Source organism: Martes martes (genome assembly GCF_963455335.1).
Source record: "Martes martes genome assembly, chromosome: 16".
NCBI classification, from domain to species: Eukaryota; Metazoa; Chordata; class Mammalia; order Carnivora; family Mustelidae; genus Martes; species Martes martes.
Window position 1 is genome coordinate 311,297 of NC_137904.1, and position 17,731 is coordinate 329,027.

The following is a 17,731-nucleotide window of genomic DNA, read 5'->3' on the forward strand; positions in this document are numbered from 1 at the left end:
GTCAGTGCCATTTACTTTGGAACTGTACTTGAAGGACTGTCAAAGCAGTACGAGTCATACTGTGTCAACAACAAACACCAATGAGATCAAGTCAGCCTCATGGGGCATATGACTGAGTTCCTGCGTTATGTCAGTACTAACCATTTCCTAAGCCTGAAATACCCTTCTCCCCTTGTCCTCATTTACAACTCGGCTTTGGGGTACCTGAGTGGCTCCCCAGAGTCGGTTAAGCATCGGCCTTCGGCTCAGATCACGATTCCGGGGTCCTGGGATCGAGCCCCACGTCAGGCTCCCTGCTCGGCAGGGAGTCTGCTTCTCCCTCTCCCGCTGCTCCTCCCCTGCTCTGCTCGCTCACTGGCTCATAGGAGTAAGATCTTACAGAGAGAGACTGAGCTTCAGTGTTACCTCTTGAGACTTCGCTGGATTACCCACTCTGAACTCTCTGCGGTGCCCCCGCCACACTGACCCCCTCCATTTCTTTACTCCAACACCTATTTGCACACCCGGTTCTTGTACTGTTCGTGTGCGCTCTTTCAGAGCAGGGCCTTGCGAGGGTGTTTGTTTCGGATCAGTGAGAAAGACAATTCTAGCTCCTCGAATGGCTTTCACTCACTGAACAGAGAACACTGATTACCTACCTGTGTGAGGAACTCTTTCATGTAAAATAATAAAACAGAGAAGACATTAGAGATCCCTGGTTTCGAGCACTTACCATTTTGGTAGCAGAAGAAAGTATCAAGCAAAAGACCACTGACAGCCGCTGGAATGGTCTGGGTGATCTAAATGTTTAAACAGCCACATGTCTGTAGGATAAGCCCATTTGTCCTTACGAAGGGAAAATGGGAGAGTGCTCCTACACAACCCAGAAAACCGCCTGCAGACACAACCCCAGTATACAGCAGTGGTTTTTTTCTGGTGCGCAGGATTATGGGGATCTTTTCCTTTCTGCTTTGTACATTTCAACACAGACAGAATTCTAACCACAAGCAAGTATTAATTTTTATTGCCTATTTCTGAGCATAAAGGATTTGGGGGGGAGGGGGACTTAAAAACAGAGAGGCAGATCATTAATACCAAATACCTCTCGATACCTAGGGAAGGCCAATGGGCTCCCAGCACGCAGGGTAATCGTGGTAACACAATCGTGGTAAAAGCCACAGGAGGCTGCAGAGGGTCAACGAGAGAACGGGGTGTCAAGGACAAGCATGACGAGCAAGACAATCTGAAAAGTCTGACGGTTTAAGGAACAGGATAACTAGATGGGGAAAGAGCACAAGTGGAAGGCTTTGAAAAGGAGGCGGAAACCCCTAATTTGTTTACAAGGAGATGGGAAGGTGCTAGCAGAAAGACCAGAGACACTAGAAAAAGCAGAATTGAGCCATCAGAAGGGGAAAGAGAGTAAGGGGAGCAAGAAAAAGCGCATCTTTTCCTTTTGCACTGGAGAAAGGAGACACTGAATGTGGTACAGATATCCAGGGGTAAAAAGGAAGAAAACAGACAAACTTTATGCCTGCCATATGGCCTCCATTTCGTAACTTACACAGTGATTAACTGGAGAGGCTCTGAGAGGGACACACCACACCACCCGTCACCCCTGCTACCCCAACTACGCGGGTTAATGCCTGATGGGCCCGGGGACTGTTAACTGTGTGGACTCCCATTTTCAAACTGAGGGTCAAGCACTAACCAGTCTTTTTAACAAATAAAAATCCCATAGAGGGGCGCCTGGGGGGCTCAGTGGGTTAAGCCTCTGCCTTTGGCTCGGGTCATGATCTCAGGGTCCTAGGATCAAGCCCCGCATCCGGCTCTCTGCTCGGCGGGGAGCCTGCTTCTCCCTCTCTCTCTGCCTGCCTGATTTCTGTCAAATTTGAAATTAAAAAAAAAAAAAAAAAATCCAGCAGAAAACAAGGCACTATCACAGGTGGTCAGTCTGGCTTACGTCATCTGCACGCATGTTTCTACTCACTACAACGTACACCCGTAGTCTCCATCGGGTCATGATGTGGAATGCTTATGATTACGGGCTGTGGCGGAAAAAAGCCACAACAGAAAACACCTAAGAATCTGTGTGAAAAGACCTCAAGAGAGCCACCCACAGGCCCTCGCACTCCATCCGCTGGGAAGGCTACTCCTCGCGGGAAATCGCCTTCCTCGGTCCCCTCATCTTGGCCGGTCAGACCCACTTCGTAGTAGTCGACTGGAATCCCAGTCATGAAAAACCGCCTCCGTCTCTTAAATTATCTTCAATCTTTAAAGCATCAAATTTTCTTAACAGATGCATCTTGAAAGGTGTAAAAGCACGTGGTTTTCCCTCTGTCTGCAGTGCCCTCCCCACCCTGGACCAAGCCCCGTTATTCCTCACAGTTTTTCTCCTATGGGTGGGCTCCTTCTCTCTCAGCCGGGCCGTCCTGCCTGTTCCCTGAAGCCGAGCTCCGGGGCCCCGGCCTGCGGGAGCAAACTGCCCGTGAAGAGCCAAATCAGCGAAGAGGGGCGCGAACCCCCAGGACGGGGACACCGTCACCCGAACGTTAACACGTCACACAGTCGCTACGTTTCAAACACGCAAAGACGGCACTGCGAGGAGTCAAATGACAACCTATGACAAAGCATCTGGGAACTGAAAATACGCCCATTACACACACAGTCTCATCACACACACACACACACACACACGAATCGCACACCTACCGGCAGGACGGTAAAGAGCGGTGAAACCAAAAAAGGGTCACATTTGAAGAGACAGAGAAAGCTAAGCCTGGTTTGACTTTTTCCACGAGCCTCGCTATTTTTACTTAAACTGCGAGAATCTTACCCGGACCAGATCCTGTCATTCCATTCTGTCAGAGCCTACCCTTCCGCCGCATTTACTCGACTGCCACGCCACGCCGTATGCTGCTATCTGAACTTCCGCTCCATACTGTTCTTTTGGAAACGTTCCTGGTGACCCGTTTCTGTCCGCTTCATCTGGCGCGTTTCTCCACGTACTACCACACTCGTGAGGCGTCTGACGGCTCCCAGTCGTTCTGCGACTACGTGCAGGACACCGAACATCCCTAACCCTTCCTGGCACAGGGTTTCTGCCCTAAACGCAAAGCTGCTAAGACCCAGCTGAAGCCATCGTTCAAAGTCCCGCAGCTGAGACAGGTGGTGGGGTCGGGGAGCTGCGCGGAGCCCCCAGCCCGCGTCCCGAAGCCCGAACGGGAAGGGCCGGGGTGTCGACGCCGCGGCCTGTGTGCACAGCAGCGCTCGCCAGACAGCGCGGGGCCCGTGCCCCCACGTCGGAAGCACGACTGTGAAGGGACTCCGTGACTGTAATATCATTCCCACAGTCTGGGGAAGCGACTCTACATCTTCTACATGCACTCAAGGAAGGGCAATACGACGACATGCGAACAATCTTCATATTCTCCGGTTTCCCACGCCCTGGTCAGCGGTGAGGGATAAAGGAAACCACACTTCCCAAACAGACTGGCCGTTGAGATGAGAGAAGAAAAAGCAACAGAAGACGGTGCGCGTTCGCCATTCACGAAGAATTTTTTATGAAATTTATAATGACATGGTGGTATCCGAGTGTCCCGAACTTCCTTGGAAAACGTGCTGCTGCTCTTGCCCGAAACGTCTGGTCCGCGGACACTGCCCGGTCATCGCAGGCTGGACGCAGCGGGCACGCACAGCAGTTTCGGCTTCCGCAGGCCGACCGCCGAGGGAGTCCGTTCTCCGCGGATGACTGGGCAGAGCAGTCGCGAACCTCGACGCCGTGTAGCGACAAACGGACCGGCTGCACTCACGCTCGTGGCCAGGCTCCGAGTCCCAGGAATGCTGGAATGCCCGGGTTCCTGATCACCTGAACGGAAGAGGGCACAGTGCCCTCTAGTGACTACGTGAAGGCTAACGACACCCCAGAAAGGACACAACAGCTTTCCAAGAAGCTTTGCACGTGAGTAATTCTTGCTACCACTACAGAAATGGCATAACTACTAAGTGGTGACTTCACCAGCTGGGTCTGGGTTCCATCTAAGCCCACACTCGCTTTAACCGATTTACACCTGGGGTCTGCGTGCCCACGCCCAGAAGACCCCTCCAACAACTGCAACACGGCCCTGCCCTCTCCACGCCACTGGAGTACCGGAACACCAGTGACTTCCTTCCTGTTAAACCAAGGCACACCATGAAATACTGGATTCCTGGCACCTTCAGGGAGCTTACCTCCAAACAACTTTCCTCTCGTTATCCACCCCCCTCGGCGCCCCCCTCCCGGCACGCACTCTCCTCCTCTCCCCGGAGCAAACGCTGTGCGGCGCCTTCCCCACAGGCACCCCCAGCTCCCAGGCCATCTCTTTCACTAGAGACAAAATTCCAGGGTAACTGTTAAGAACACATTTTTGTGGCAGAAATAAAATGCAAGTACGGTGAAGGAAAATGAAATCCATGATCCCAAAGTTAGGGTACTTGGGTTGTATGCTAGAACCCTAACTGGTGACTCCTGTTCTCCACGGTTGTGCTCTGTCCTCAGGATCAAAGACTGACCCTAACTCCTTAGCAGTCTTGATGAACTTCGAGTAGCCCTCCACTCCCTGCCCAACCTCTTTTCCTGGCGTTCCGTGTGCGCCCCTCACTCCTCCGCCACACCATGACCCAGAGCTCCCCCTGGGAAACGCTGCAGCCCGGTCACTGCGCCCACGTCTCCCCACCTCGGCCAGAACACCTGTCTGGTTCGCTCTGACCTCGCTGCTACCGGTTCCAAATCCCTTCCACTGCAGAACTGATCTCTCCCAACTGCGGCCACTTCATTCATCTCACCAGTTACCGAGTGGCAGTGAACAAGACCGCCACACAGGAGGCAAGGCCAGTCAGCCGCGGAGCTCCCGCTGCCCACGACACAAACCACACTGGGAAGAAGGGCTGCTTGCAGCCAAAAGCCTCCCAACTCTTTAGTTCCCACTTCAGATGGGTCCTCCTCGGGCACAAGGTTGATCCATCCCAAACCTGCCACACCCCCAGCGAGCGCCCCTCTCCACCATGGCCATCAGCAGTCAAGTGACCGCACAGTGACAAAAGCGTCTGCTCTATGCAGGCAGGGACGACACCGAGCTGATCCCAGGTCGTGCTCCCAGCGTCCAACGTAAGACCGCTAGAAAACGTCTGAGCGAGACGAATGAGCAGTGTAAGTGCCGGTGTGATGCTCTATTTTTGAACGAACCATTCTAAGTAGAAAATTGCCCAAGGGATGGCCTAGACTCAGTAAATATTAAACAATAAATCTTAAACCTCTTGTTCTGAGAGCTTTAAAAAAACAATCCCAGGGCGCCTGGGTGGCTCAGTGGGTTAAAGCCTCTGCCTTCAGCTCAGGTCATGGTCTGAGGGTCCTGGGATCGAGCCCCACATCGGGCTCTCTGCTCAGCAGGGAGCCTGCTTCCTCCTCTCTCTCTGCCTGCCTCTCTGCCTGTCAATAAATAAAATCTTTAAGATCTCTTCCATCACACTTGGATTTCAGAGATCTTAAACAGGAAGGAATCATGTCCAGGTTTTTCCGGACGACGGTTACAACGTCTGTCAACTGCCATAAGGCCTTATTACACTCACAGGGCGTTCACCGTGCGTGGGGCACGGAGCTCAGCTCCCGCCCAGCTGTCCCATCGAAGGACTGTGCAAGTGGCTGCCAGCTGTCTCCTTGGGAAGCCCACACTCCAGAGGGCCCGCCACAAAGGCTTCTGCCACCCACATCTCACACGGGCAGCTGGCACTTTGTAAAGACATACTGAAGGCCAGAAATAAGTTTTTAGTTGGCAGAAAGAATGGACTACCCGTCAGTACAGTGAGTGCTGAAATGGGGTTCTCTTTGGTGACGGTGAAGGTACACATTAAATAGAGGGGAGATGTGCCACCACGGCACGAGAAAGTGTGAGAGTTCTGGGAGGCCCTCAGAGACAGAGGCGGCCTGGAAGCCCAACTAACCTCCAGACAGTCACCAGTTCAGAATAATTCCTCCCGTTATCCCCTGTCAACAGCAGGGGTAACAAGATTCTGTCACTGGACAGTCACTGTGTCTCCCAAAAAAAATCTTCACGTAATGTGTTTAGCTTGAACACCTGAACTTCATCAGGCTTATAACTTCATCAGGTTATTTGTACAGTTTTACGTGCAAAATTTAGTGAGAAATTTGCTTTCAAATAATTACATTAAGGTTGTGGGGGGATACCTCAAAGATGGTTTTCAATGGCTACTGTTATCTACCCAAACTAACACCATGGAGTGACCAAATTGAGTTATTTTAGTTTTCAACAATCAGCAATACAAACATGGCACTGAGAAATACATCAGAAAAAAATTCTGATTGGAAACAATCATGACAAAACATGAATCACCTTTCCAGATGAAAGAAAACCCAAAGTCCACACCACAGCTCGCCCTGTATGTCCTGTGGCAGCCTGCCCTGGTACCAAGCAGCCGGAATTTTCTTTTCTATCAGGTAAGTATGATTGGGGGCAGGGGGGTGGGCGGGCAGGGGTTCCCCATCTCTGAACACCTAAGATGAAACTACCGTAACCGAATCCTTGCCTGTTTAGCGCCACGGAGGACCAGAGCCGAGGGAGCAAGTGTAGTCCCCGAGAAAGTCCGCTACACATCGGCCCCTCCGCTGTGGGGCCCAGTGGTGAGTGAGAAGGTCACTGCATTCCGTGCCATGCCGCTTCCAGAAACAATATGGAGCTCACGCGAGTCACTAACACAGGTGGGCACGACCCATCTTGTAGAACACTGACTATTCCTAACTTTCCGTCTGCAGAACTCCAGAGCAGGAAGTAAGGCTGTGGCCTCTGAATCTAAACCGTGGACAGGACGCTGAAGACATCGCGCCGCTCCTCTTGCTCTTGGGCTCCACTGCACCCTGCCGTCTGACTCTGCATCGGTAATGAGGGCTAATTCAAAGAGATTAGCTGGGAGCATCGCGGTGACGAACTGGGCGAAGGTAAACATCAGTTCTCATCAGTGCCCCGTGGGGACCCGATTCAAGCAGCGCTCCAAGGGACGACCTTGAGAGTCTCGGCCTGCAGACGTGCCGTGCGAAACCGTGTTCCGTATGAGTCTCCCAGGTGTAACACTGTGCTTTAATGAGACTGACGGCGAGCTGGCAGTGGAAAGACGCTCTTTGAAATGACAACGCTCCCTTTGCAAGGGAGAAACATTTCAATAAAGACTTTCCTTCTAACCCCATCCTGCCAAAATTAACCCAATATCCAAGAAATAAGCAAAAAATACATTGTTTATATATACGTTCACCTTAAAAATAGCTTTTCTGTAATAAACTTATTCTAGGTCTTAAGAATATCTGAATTTTTGAAACTATCATGTATTTAAGAAAGCAACAGGTTTTAGACACTAGAATTTCAAGCAGAACACAAAAACCCTAGACATGATCATTTAGCACAAACGATTTCACCCAAACACAGCCATTTCGCCTGCTTTAAAAAATAATTTCCCTTCAGTTTGCCAAAGCAGTTTCCATCTGAATTAATTAAGAGAGCTACTTTAGTGTCTGTTCCGTGGTACTTACTAAAGTGTGTCAGGGGGACCAATGATAAGGACTTCCCACCGGTAAAGATCATTGTCATCTATTAAACCTGCTGAAAAGCCTTCCACTGGATTTTTGTTGAGTTCTGTGGAAAAAAAAAATTTTTGATCAAAACTTTTAGGCATATAATTTTCACTCAGCAGAAAAATTACAGAACCTGAATATACATGTTATAAAGGACAAACTGTTCAGCAAATATACCTGGGTCTAGAAGCAAAATGCTACCTGATGGCCGGAACATTCCCATTTCTGCACCCGAGGGCCCCAGCGGGGCAGCACACGGTGCAGATCACGTTCAGACCCCTCCCCCTTGCACAGTGCTTCCAGCTGGGCCCTTAGCATCCCAGGGAGCCCTGCGGCGGCAGACGGAGCTCGTTCAGACCCAGATACTCAGGCACACCCCTCGCAGACTGTGCTCGCACTAACCCCAACCGGCACCCCAGTCATTCTTCCACGGTGGTCTTCAGGGCACGCTCTCAGAAGCACCAGCCGAGGCCCTAATACCCTTCTGTGGGAATTCACCGAGCTTAGCCAACCTTCATTTATGCCAGCACGCACCCATGTGACAAGCCCTCTGTCACCTCTGGGACACACAGCTACAGCTGGTGTTCAGGTGGGGCTCAGTAGACTCCGCACGGAGAGCAGAATCCCCAGGACTTGCCCGTGTGTGCTGACCCCGATGCCAGCCAAGCTCCCAGCACACAGGACCGGCTTGACGGTAACAACCAGAGATGTGGCCAGCTGGTTCCGTCTTGATCTCAGGGCCTGGGTTCGAGCCCCACATGGGGTGTACAGAATACTTAATAAATAAATGGGTTTTGAAGACGACGACGGAGGAGCCGGAAGAGGAGGGGGGCGGGGAGAAGGACGAGGAAGACAGCAACAGCTAGAGCCTACGGGAATGGCAGTGGCGCCATGACTGTTTCCTCTTCTGGAGAGAGGGCGCTCTGGCGCGGATGGAAACTGATGGAGGCAGAGGGCCAGTGAGGTGGTGGCGGCATGAGCGAAGGGGCGGGGGGCGGGGGACGGGGGGGGGGACCCAGGCCAACAGGGAGCCTACTGGATCAGGTCAGGGGTGCCACCTGACGGTTCCTAGACACACAGCGCTTAATAACGACCTACTGATGGTGGGAATTAAGAACAGATTTTTCTAAACAGCTGTTTAATGAGGCATAATTGACACCCAGTGAAATGTATGTATTTAAATTAGAAAATCTGATACATATTAATCCACATACACTCCTGCGAAGTAGTAATACTAACACCGCAGTAACCAAGCACACACACTGTACACAGAAATCAGCAACAGGGAGGTCAGATGGGGACAGTGGGGGCCAAGCACTGGAGAGCGCGGCCAGGGAGGAGTGTGCCGGAGGCCTCGGCGGTGTGTGATTCTCACACCCGCCCTGCCCGCCCTGCCATCAGCCTCAAGCGTCTGGTGATGAACGTAAGCGTGATGCAGCCCAGAGTGCTTTGACAGAGGACTGAACGGAGAAGATCTTAATTCTCTGAGGGATAAGGAGGTGTTGTGATTTCAACAACTAGGAGTTAACATCCCAACATGCCAGTGAAACACAGAGCTTAAAGGCAATCGCTTAAAGGCACTTTGCCTTTAAATTTGCCTTTAAATACAAATGGCTTTTCTCAAAAGTTGGAAGATTTTTTAGAACTCTAAATTTTTGCCTAAAAGGCAACACAGACCTAACGTTTTAAATCAGTACACTATTTCAAAATGCAAGAAATGTATTTTTACTTTTACTTTTAAATAGCTTAGTCGAAGACATTTTTAAAAAGATACTGAAAATGGAAAGACATGAAGATAGGAACTGCATTTCGTTTCTGCGCGTAAACACTCCCTGAGCAGCGGCAGCCGCTGTGGGCTCGCATGCAGGGAGGTGCCCTGAGTGCAGTCCCCAGGGCAGGACTCAGCACACACCACTGCAGGGACGGGCAGCCATGTTCATTTTCTAGAGGAAAAATCGTATTTCATTTTATCACATTTCTCAAACTGTTTTCTTCAACACTGTATTCAAGTCTTGTGGAAGATTCTAGAACTTATCCAGAAAATCAGTCTTGCTGCATTTTCCATCAGAATTCCAGTGGGGTTCTATCAATGAAGGTGGGTAAGTTCTGAAATTAGCATCTATGGTCAAAATTACCGTTGAGAATTCCATTATATGTCCCATAAAGTACATCTCTGCTTCTCCCCTTTGTCAATACATCGCAATTCGTAAAACTCTCCCGCACATGCCCTCCTTGCTCTTCTACAGGAGCGATCACACCCACGCTGAAGATGTCCGCCACCTCACCTCCGGTGCGGCTCCTGCCCCTAGCAGGGGTCCCCCGGGGCCTGCACCCTGTCGGGTATCTGACACCCTGATGCCACACCTGCACAAATGCTTCCCTTTTCCATGGGGTCGTCCCTAAATAATTGACCAAATAATGGTCCTTTGCCTTCTGTTAAGTTCCCAGTAATCACACTTCCAGTCCACACTCCACCCGACAACTCGAATCTTGCGGAGTCTCAGCCCGATTCCCACAGAAGTAAAGAGGCGAGCACCGTGAGCGGTAAATGGGTGAACAGCAGCACAGAAATCTGCAGGGGCACGAGGAAGGGCACCTCAAAACCAGGAAGAGACAGAAAAGGGCTTCCAGAAAGAGAGGAGACATCGGAAACAGGAGGGTCTGGGCGGCTGCTGCGAGGGTCACGCGGGGGGTCAGTACACAAGAACGTGAAGCACGGACACCAGGAACTGCCTCGAACAAGGGTGACATGCGGCCGAGAGCGGCAGGAGGTCAGACACCAGGCAGCAAAGGGCCTTTGTAAGCCCTGTATCCAGAGGGCAATGACAAGCCTTTGAAGGGTCTGTGTCTGGTTTTGTCTTTAAAACAATGAGGTGACCATGAGATGCACATTTTCAAAAACAAACCTTGCAGAGCATAGAAGAGGACACAGAATAAGGCCCTAGTGACAATCAAGAAACCAAAAAGGAAGCCATCAAGGTAACCCTGGAAAGCGTACCTTTAGGAGGATGCCCCTGGGAATCATGACGGAAAACGGGGACATTTAGGAGAAAGAATCAATCAACCAAACTTGGTGATGTGAGGGTTAAAACGACACAGATGTCCTCAAAAAGTTAAACACAAAGTTACCATCTACCCCAGTAACTCACTCCTGGGCGTATCCCCAGGAGAAATGGAGACATGCCCACATAAAAGCTCCACGAAGATGTGTCTGTACCAGCATTGCCTGCAACGGCAACGGCCCAAGATGCAAACGACCCAAACGTCTGTGCCACCCAACAACAGGGCGTGTGCACCAGCGACTGCAACTCAGCCACAAAGAGCGACGAGCAGCCGCTGCACAGTACGACCCAGATGGCCCCCAACGCCGGGCGGAGTGAAAGCAGCAGACCTCTAAGGTCACGCACCGTCGGGCCCCATCGACGGGACACCCCCAGCAACGGCGAGTGCAGAGACAGAAAGCAGAACAGAGCTGCCAGCAGGTGGGGGAAACGGGACATGGCCGTGGCGGGTGTCTCTGCGGTGATGAAAAAGGTCTAGAACCTGAAGAGATAGCGGTTCACCCAACACTGTGAAAACACTCTGCACACTGTACACTTTAAAACACCAGCTTCTCTGTCATTTCAATTTCATACCAAGTTTTAACAGTAACTCACGGGCTTCTCTGCAGAGCAGCTGGGTAGAAGTCTGCTCCTTCTCCGAAACGGGACACACAGGAGGGGACAGGGAAACCGAGGGCTCCGCCCACCTGACTGACTGCTGCTCCCGCCTCTTTTCTTGCCTGGACCTGCCCCCCACCGCACACAGGCCTCAGAGTGCAGACAGCGTGTGTCCTCCTTGTAAGGGACAAGGAGTTAGGGATTTCTCTAGGACAGGTAACACCTAAGGGACGACCAGGTGAAAATGAGCGGACGAAGCATCGGACGCGTACTCCAGACCACGGGCACTAAGCAGCTGGACACCCGGGCCCCCCGGCTCCAAGCAGTAACGCCTGGGCCTTGTCCTTGTTCTAACCTGTTCCTGGACGCGCAATCCTCAATAAAAACCCCAGGCCCAAAGACAGGGCTCTCCTTTCCTCCTGAGTCTTCCGGACACTCGCTCCGGGTGCGCCTGCACACCTCACCGTATCCCTTCGGTACACCGCCTCCCTGTCCCGCTGGCTCGCGCTGGATTCCCGACACGACAGCCTGCCAGCATCAGGAAGCTGTGCCGACGTGAGGGGTGAGGGAAAGGAAGATGACAGGGTTAGTGTTCAGGAGAGAAAGAGCACGAGCTGAGAGCGGGGTGGGGCAGGGTGACGGGACGACAGAGGCAGAGAGAAGCTAAAGTAGGTCCCACACTCAGCGCGGAGCCCGACGCGGGGCTCAGTCTTACAACCCTGAGATCATGACCTGAGCTGAAACCAAGAGTCGGATACTTAACCGACTGAGCCACCCAGATGCCCCTGATGACACGTTTAGTTTTAAAAACCTACGGGCATAAATACACTGTTTTTTGTTTTTAATTCTCAGCTAAAGAGAGGGACTTGAAGGGTTATCAGAATACTGCTGATGACTCCAATCTTTTTTTTTTTTTAAGATGTTATCTATTTATTTGACAGACAGAGATCACAAGTAGGCAGAGAGGCAGGCAGAGAGAGAGGAAGGGAAGCAGGCTCCCCGCCGAGCAGAGAGCCCGACGCGGGGCTCGATCCCAGGACCCTGAGATCATGACCTGAGCCGAAGGCAGCGGCTTAACCCACGGAGCCGCCCAGGCGCCCCATGATGACTCCAATCTTAAGACTGACGGCGTCACCCAAGGACAAGCACTGAGTGTGAGGCCTTTACAGAAGATCCAACTGAAGTCTAGAGAATACCGGTATCAGGGGGATTTAAAAAAAAAAAAAAAAAAAAGCCACAGAATTGACAAAGAATGGGAAGACAGTGAAACAGGAAGTAACCCAAGACAAAATCATACTGAAGAAGCCAAAGGAGAAAGCGGCCGACAGTAATAGACAGTCCTCGGAAAAAGGGAGGTCTGAACCCAGTCCGCCGGGTGCGGCAGGAAGTAGCCCAGGGATGCCCCAGGCACGACGAGTCTCAGGGTGACGGGAAGTCATGGGCCACCAGGCAGCACTGAGCTGACAAAAAGGCGAGGGGAAAAAACACAAGGCAAACCCTTTTCTAGAAGTCTGTGGACGGAGAAGTGTAGCAGCCGTACGAAGACGAAATGCCACATTTTTTCATGGAAAAGGCTGAAGAAAAAATGTTTAAGCACCCTACTGACACCTAAATGTTGACAAGGGTACTTCACGCTACGTTCAAACCTGGATGCACTGCAAGACGTAATTAACCAATAAAACTTAATAAAAAGAAAATAGAGAATTTTTTTTCATAACGGGTTGGTGGCGATTCCTACGCCACCTCCAACAGCCAAAACACAACACTCAGATGATATTGCACAAAACATTTTAAATCCAGAATAAAGCTTTAACACAAAGGAGAGACCAGGAGAGACTATCTGCGACGAAACAGGTGAAAACTCACGTCCTGAATGCAGAAGAGAGGGGAGACGCGCACGGTCCGAGCGCAAGGCGGCGTGGACACCGCGAACAGAGTCCGGGCCCGCTGAAGACACGCGCGCACAGCCGCGCCCCGGCCTCCGCCTATACTCCGTAAGGACCGCAAAGACGCTTTCCGTGGGACGGACACGGACATGCAGCTTTCCGAACATACCTGGACACAACTTCAGGTGGAAAGAGCTCTCCTTCCCACAAATCATGACTGCTAAAGCAAAATTTTAAAGCTCTAAAACAGGCAAAACTAATAATAACTAGTATTTGAAATCGGGACAAGACTGTCTTTTTTCTTTTTCTTTCAGAAAGGGAATGAGTAGTATCTGGAAGGAGGCATATAAAGGGGCTTCAGGAGTACTTGTGATGGCGGCTGCACAAAATATTTCCACACTTTTCTTTGTCTATGTTCTACTTCAATTTTTTTTATATGAAACCTTTGTCTTTTTCTTTAAAAAAAAAAAAAGAGATTTTATTTATTTATTTGACAGAGAGAGAGACCACAAGTAGGCAGAGAGGCAGGCAGAGAGAGAGGAGGAAGCAGGCTCCTCACTGAGCAGAGAGCCCAACGTGGGACTCGATCCCAGGACCCTGAGTCCATGACCTGAGCCGAAGGCAGAGGCTTTACCCACTGAGCCACCCAGGCGCCCCACTACTTCATTTTTTTTTTTTAAGATTTTATTTATTTGAGAGAGCGAGCAAGAGAAAGCATGAGAGGGTAGAAGGTCAGAGGGAGCAGCAGACTCCCCACAGAGCTGGGAACCCAGTGCGGGACTCGATCCCGGGACTCTGGGATCATGACCCGAGCCGAAGGCAGACAGCCAGCCAACTGAGCCAGTCAGGCACCCACTACTTCAATTTTTAAAACTCAGTAAATCCTGGAGTGTCACATCATCGTTAGATGAGCATTATGCCTGTCTGCAGTCAATCTGGAAATTGCTGCGGGCCAACGTGGTCTACAGAAGATGTCCTTGGGAATAATAATCTGCAGAGGGGTGAGGAGTGGGCAACAACGCATGAGTGCACTCCTGCGAGAGTCATCACTCGGGGTCAGACCAGAAGAGAATGGGAATGGGGAGAGCATATGAAAACTAAGAACTCTATAGTTTTGAATGTGAATCACAAGTTTCAGTAAGAATCCATGATACAGCTTTAAAAATTCTGAGCTCTGTCCACTGAAAAGGTGGAGGAAAAATGACCAGCCCTGTAGAAATGAGCACCCCTAGTGCCCAGAATATGACTCCCGACAGGATTTCCTACTTACAGGGCCCAGGGATCTTCAGAGAAACGGCTGAGCGCAGGTCTGGGGCAGGACAGGTTCTAGGCTCATCTCATACATACCAATTAAAAAGGAAGCTGTCAAATAATACCATGGTCTTCTTAAAAGGACTCATCCAACTTAGAGAGGTCGCCACTGGCCACATATGGGACAATATGAGTATCAATGAAGCCAGTAATGATGAACAGTCTAGAATAAACAGTGGTATCAAAAGCAACCCACCTATTGGTTCTACCATTTCTGGATGCTAATTATCTGTTGCTGTTTGCTGTAAAACCCATCTTTATTTACTTGTCAGAGACAGAGCACAAGTAGGGGCAGCAGCAGATAGAGGGAGAAGCAGGCTCCCCACCAAGCAGAGAGCTGATGCGGGACTCGACCCCAGGACCCGAGATCATGACCTGAGCCGAAGGCAGACACTTGACTGACTGAGCCAGCCAGCCTGTAAAACCGATTTACAACAGCAAAAGAGTCAAGATTCATTTTTCCTTTTCTATACAAAACTGCACTACCAAGTAATCAAACAGTAATTAAAATTTGATCAAATAAGGTATCTCTCTATAGAAATAGCCCTGTTAAAAAATGAAAAATGGACGCACTGCCATGCCGTCACTTTAGTGCAGGCACTTTAAGAAAGAAGACAAGCAGCCACTATGAATCTCCTGATGACCAAACCCCCACTCGGGAAGTGACCTTGCCTCACTACGCTGAGCCTGTCCACGCCCCGGACACAATGACCAATTTCGGGAACATACAGAGAAATGTGGTTACAGACAGCCCGGGAAATCCTAAAGGGCATGGCCTGGAGCCCTCAATAAGGACATCACGTGGGAACAAGAGAGGACTGAGCTCAGACTTCAGAAAGAATGTGCGACACAAGCGAGCATGAGAAGGCTGACCAGGTATTAGCAGCAAGACGTCAGCGCAACCTTAATAAAATGAGAACAATCGTTGATTCTTTAGAATGCGGTTAAGGCCGTCAGCTGGTGTTCCAACCTCAGCTGTTAGAGATGCAGACAAATGGTCAGTGACATATGACACTTGTGACGAGCCTCACAACCCTACGGGACAGGGGAAATGGCTGCTCTCGACGGACAGCTGGGGCTAGGGGAGCCCACGGAGACTCCTTACGCCCACCAGGCTACTCTGCTGTTACTGTATGTCTGACATTTGTCTAAGCCAGAAAAATACTAAAAAGGTCTGATTAACGGGCTCTACTGTTTTTTACTGATCACACGGAAACCAACCATCACTGAGCCTCAGCAGATACGGCAGGCCTGGGACAAACAAGTTCAAAGACCCAACTGTGTACCACTTTACACTTGACTCTTAGGGAAACAGGCTGCTTTAACTGTCAGTGCGTCCTGCCAAGAGCACGGCACCTGCTCCCAAGCCAACACATACTGGTATTCGTAGCCCAGCACGGACTTGCATGGCATCTGGGCGGCCGTGGTCTCCTGCCCCAGGCCACGTGCACCCCTGCCGAGCTGACTTACGGAGCGCAGCCAGGCTGTGGGTGCACTTCTGTAAAGTGGCTATTCCTACACTGGCTTCTTTCTGAACTTCTGAAATTACAAAAAGAACCTTTCATCCAGACACTAGTTATTCCTCCTAAGTATTGAGATGGTTTATTAAAACAATGTTGACCTTATTATAAGAATAAATTACCATTATAATCTAAAACATTAAAATCGCCACAAATCAACTCACCAAAATTAATAGAGAAAACATTAGTTTCCTCCAAGCTTCTCATTAGTTCGTCAATATCATGCGGTGTTTATGTCCGTCGGACATGCATGGGAATGTCAGCGGCCTCCCTAGCCTTGTCGTCGTGACGCGCCGTTCCTCGCCCGCCCCCCTCACTCACTCAGTCTTCCGGCGCTCACCCTCCCATCAGTGAAGCGGGGTGCAACCGGGACAGCCCCGCCGGACAGCCCCGCCAGCCGGAGGAGCTCCTGTGTCGGCCACAGACCGCCCACCTCAGAGCACAGGCTTAGTCCCCTGCTCACTAGGCTGCAGGCCACGCCAAGAGTAACCCGTGTCCGCCAGAGTGCTGAAGTCCGAGGAGACGCTACTCACCCGCAGCGAACCCATCACGGCCACCACGCGTCTCTAGCAGGAGCCGCCGCGCACGGCCTCCACGGCCAGGGCCCTGATACGAGGGAACAAACGCAGACGCAGGCCAGGAGAATGAGATCTTCTGGGAGATTTTTCAAACTGGACTTAAAGAAAGGGAGTCCCAGTGCAGACAGCGGTCAAAACCCACAGTTGGAATCTCAAGGAGAAAGGCGGTATGAGAAAGCAAAGCCAAAACGGAGATACGTGAGCAGAAGTAAGCAACGGGAAGAGAGGTGCTACCAGCGTCCCCGGTCCCGACAGCTGGCGTCACTCCCGCCCTCCCACCGCTTCGGTTGAGGCAAACCTCCTTCTTTATCTGTACTTCATTCTGGTCCAACTCCTGTCCCTTCCAACTAAGGACACCTATTTCGCCTTTGAAAGAGTATTTTTTGAGCTTACATCCCCGGTGGACTCTGTCCCTTTCCGCCCCCCCCCCCGCCCCCGAATAGGGCATGGCAATGGTCTGTGCTGTCCTCCACCCTCAAGCACCCCACTCAAGTGGGGGGGGATATAGGCTGTTCCCGGCAGGGACGGCGGCGCCTGACCTCCAGCCACCCAGCTCAGGGCAGGTGAGCGGGCGAGTCTGGTCCTACTGCCGCCAACACGGGGGAGTCATTAATCACTTTACTTCAGCCCGATTTTCTTAGGGTTGCTCAAATTAAACTCTGGGTATAAAATTTTCAAAACCAGGTTTGGTTTTATTTAATATCTGACACGTCTTATCTCCTTATCTACTTGTTTTTGCACAATGAAACCAAGTTAAGTTACTCTATTTCTCATTATCAATACATCTGCTTTCTTTTGTGTTCGCCTGCCCCATGGTCTCAGCAACCTCAAGGTGAAGTCCACCTCTCCTCACCCTGCCTTGTTACCACCAACTGCATCAAGAGACTCAAAATAAAAAAAAGAAAAATCTCCCAGCACAATAATGAGGGGTTCGAATCGCTATCCCAAGTTCACTTTGACCACCTAGTAACACATATAAAAATTCAGGAAAACGGGGCACCTGGGTGGCTCAGTGGGTTAAAGCCTCCACCTTCGGCTCAAGTCATGATCCCAGCGTCCTGGGATCGAGTCCCACATCGGGACCTCTGCTCAGCGGGGAGCCTGCTTTCCCCACCCCCACGCCCCCCCCCCCCGCCTCTCTGCCTACTTGTCATCTCTGTCAAATAAATAAATAAAATCTTTA

The 17,731-nt window shown here is 50.9% G+C and overlaps 1 protein-coding gene across 1 annotated transcript in view; it reads right to left on the reverse strand.

The window, feature by feature from the left end:
• Positions 1 to 17,731, reverse strand: part of UBE2G1 (ubiquitin conjugating enzyme E2 G1) — a 100,574-nt gene that overhangs the window by 23,929 nt on the left and 58,914 nt on the right. Inside the window, exon 2 of the mRNA XM_080825610.1 lies at positions 7,553 to 7,655. Within this exon, the coding sequence (XP_080681736.1) occupies positions 7,553 to 7,655 (103 nt within the window). The remainder of the gene's footprint in view (positions 1 to 7,552; positions 7,656 to 17,731) is intronic.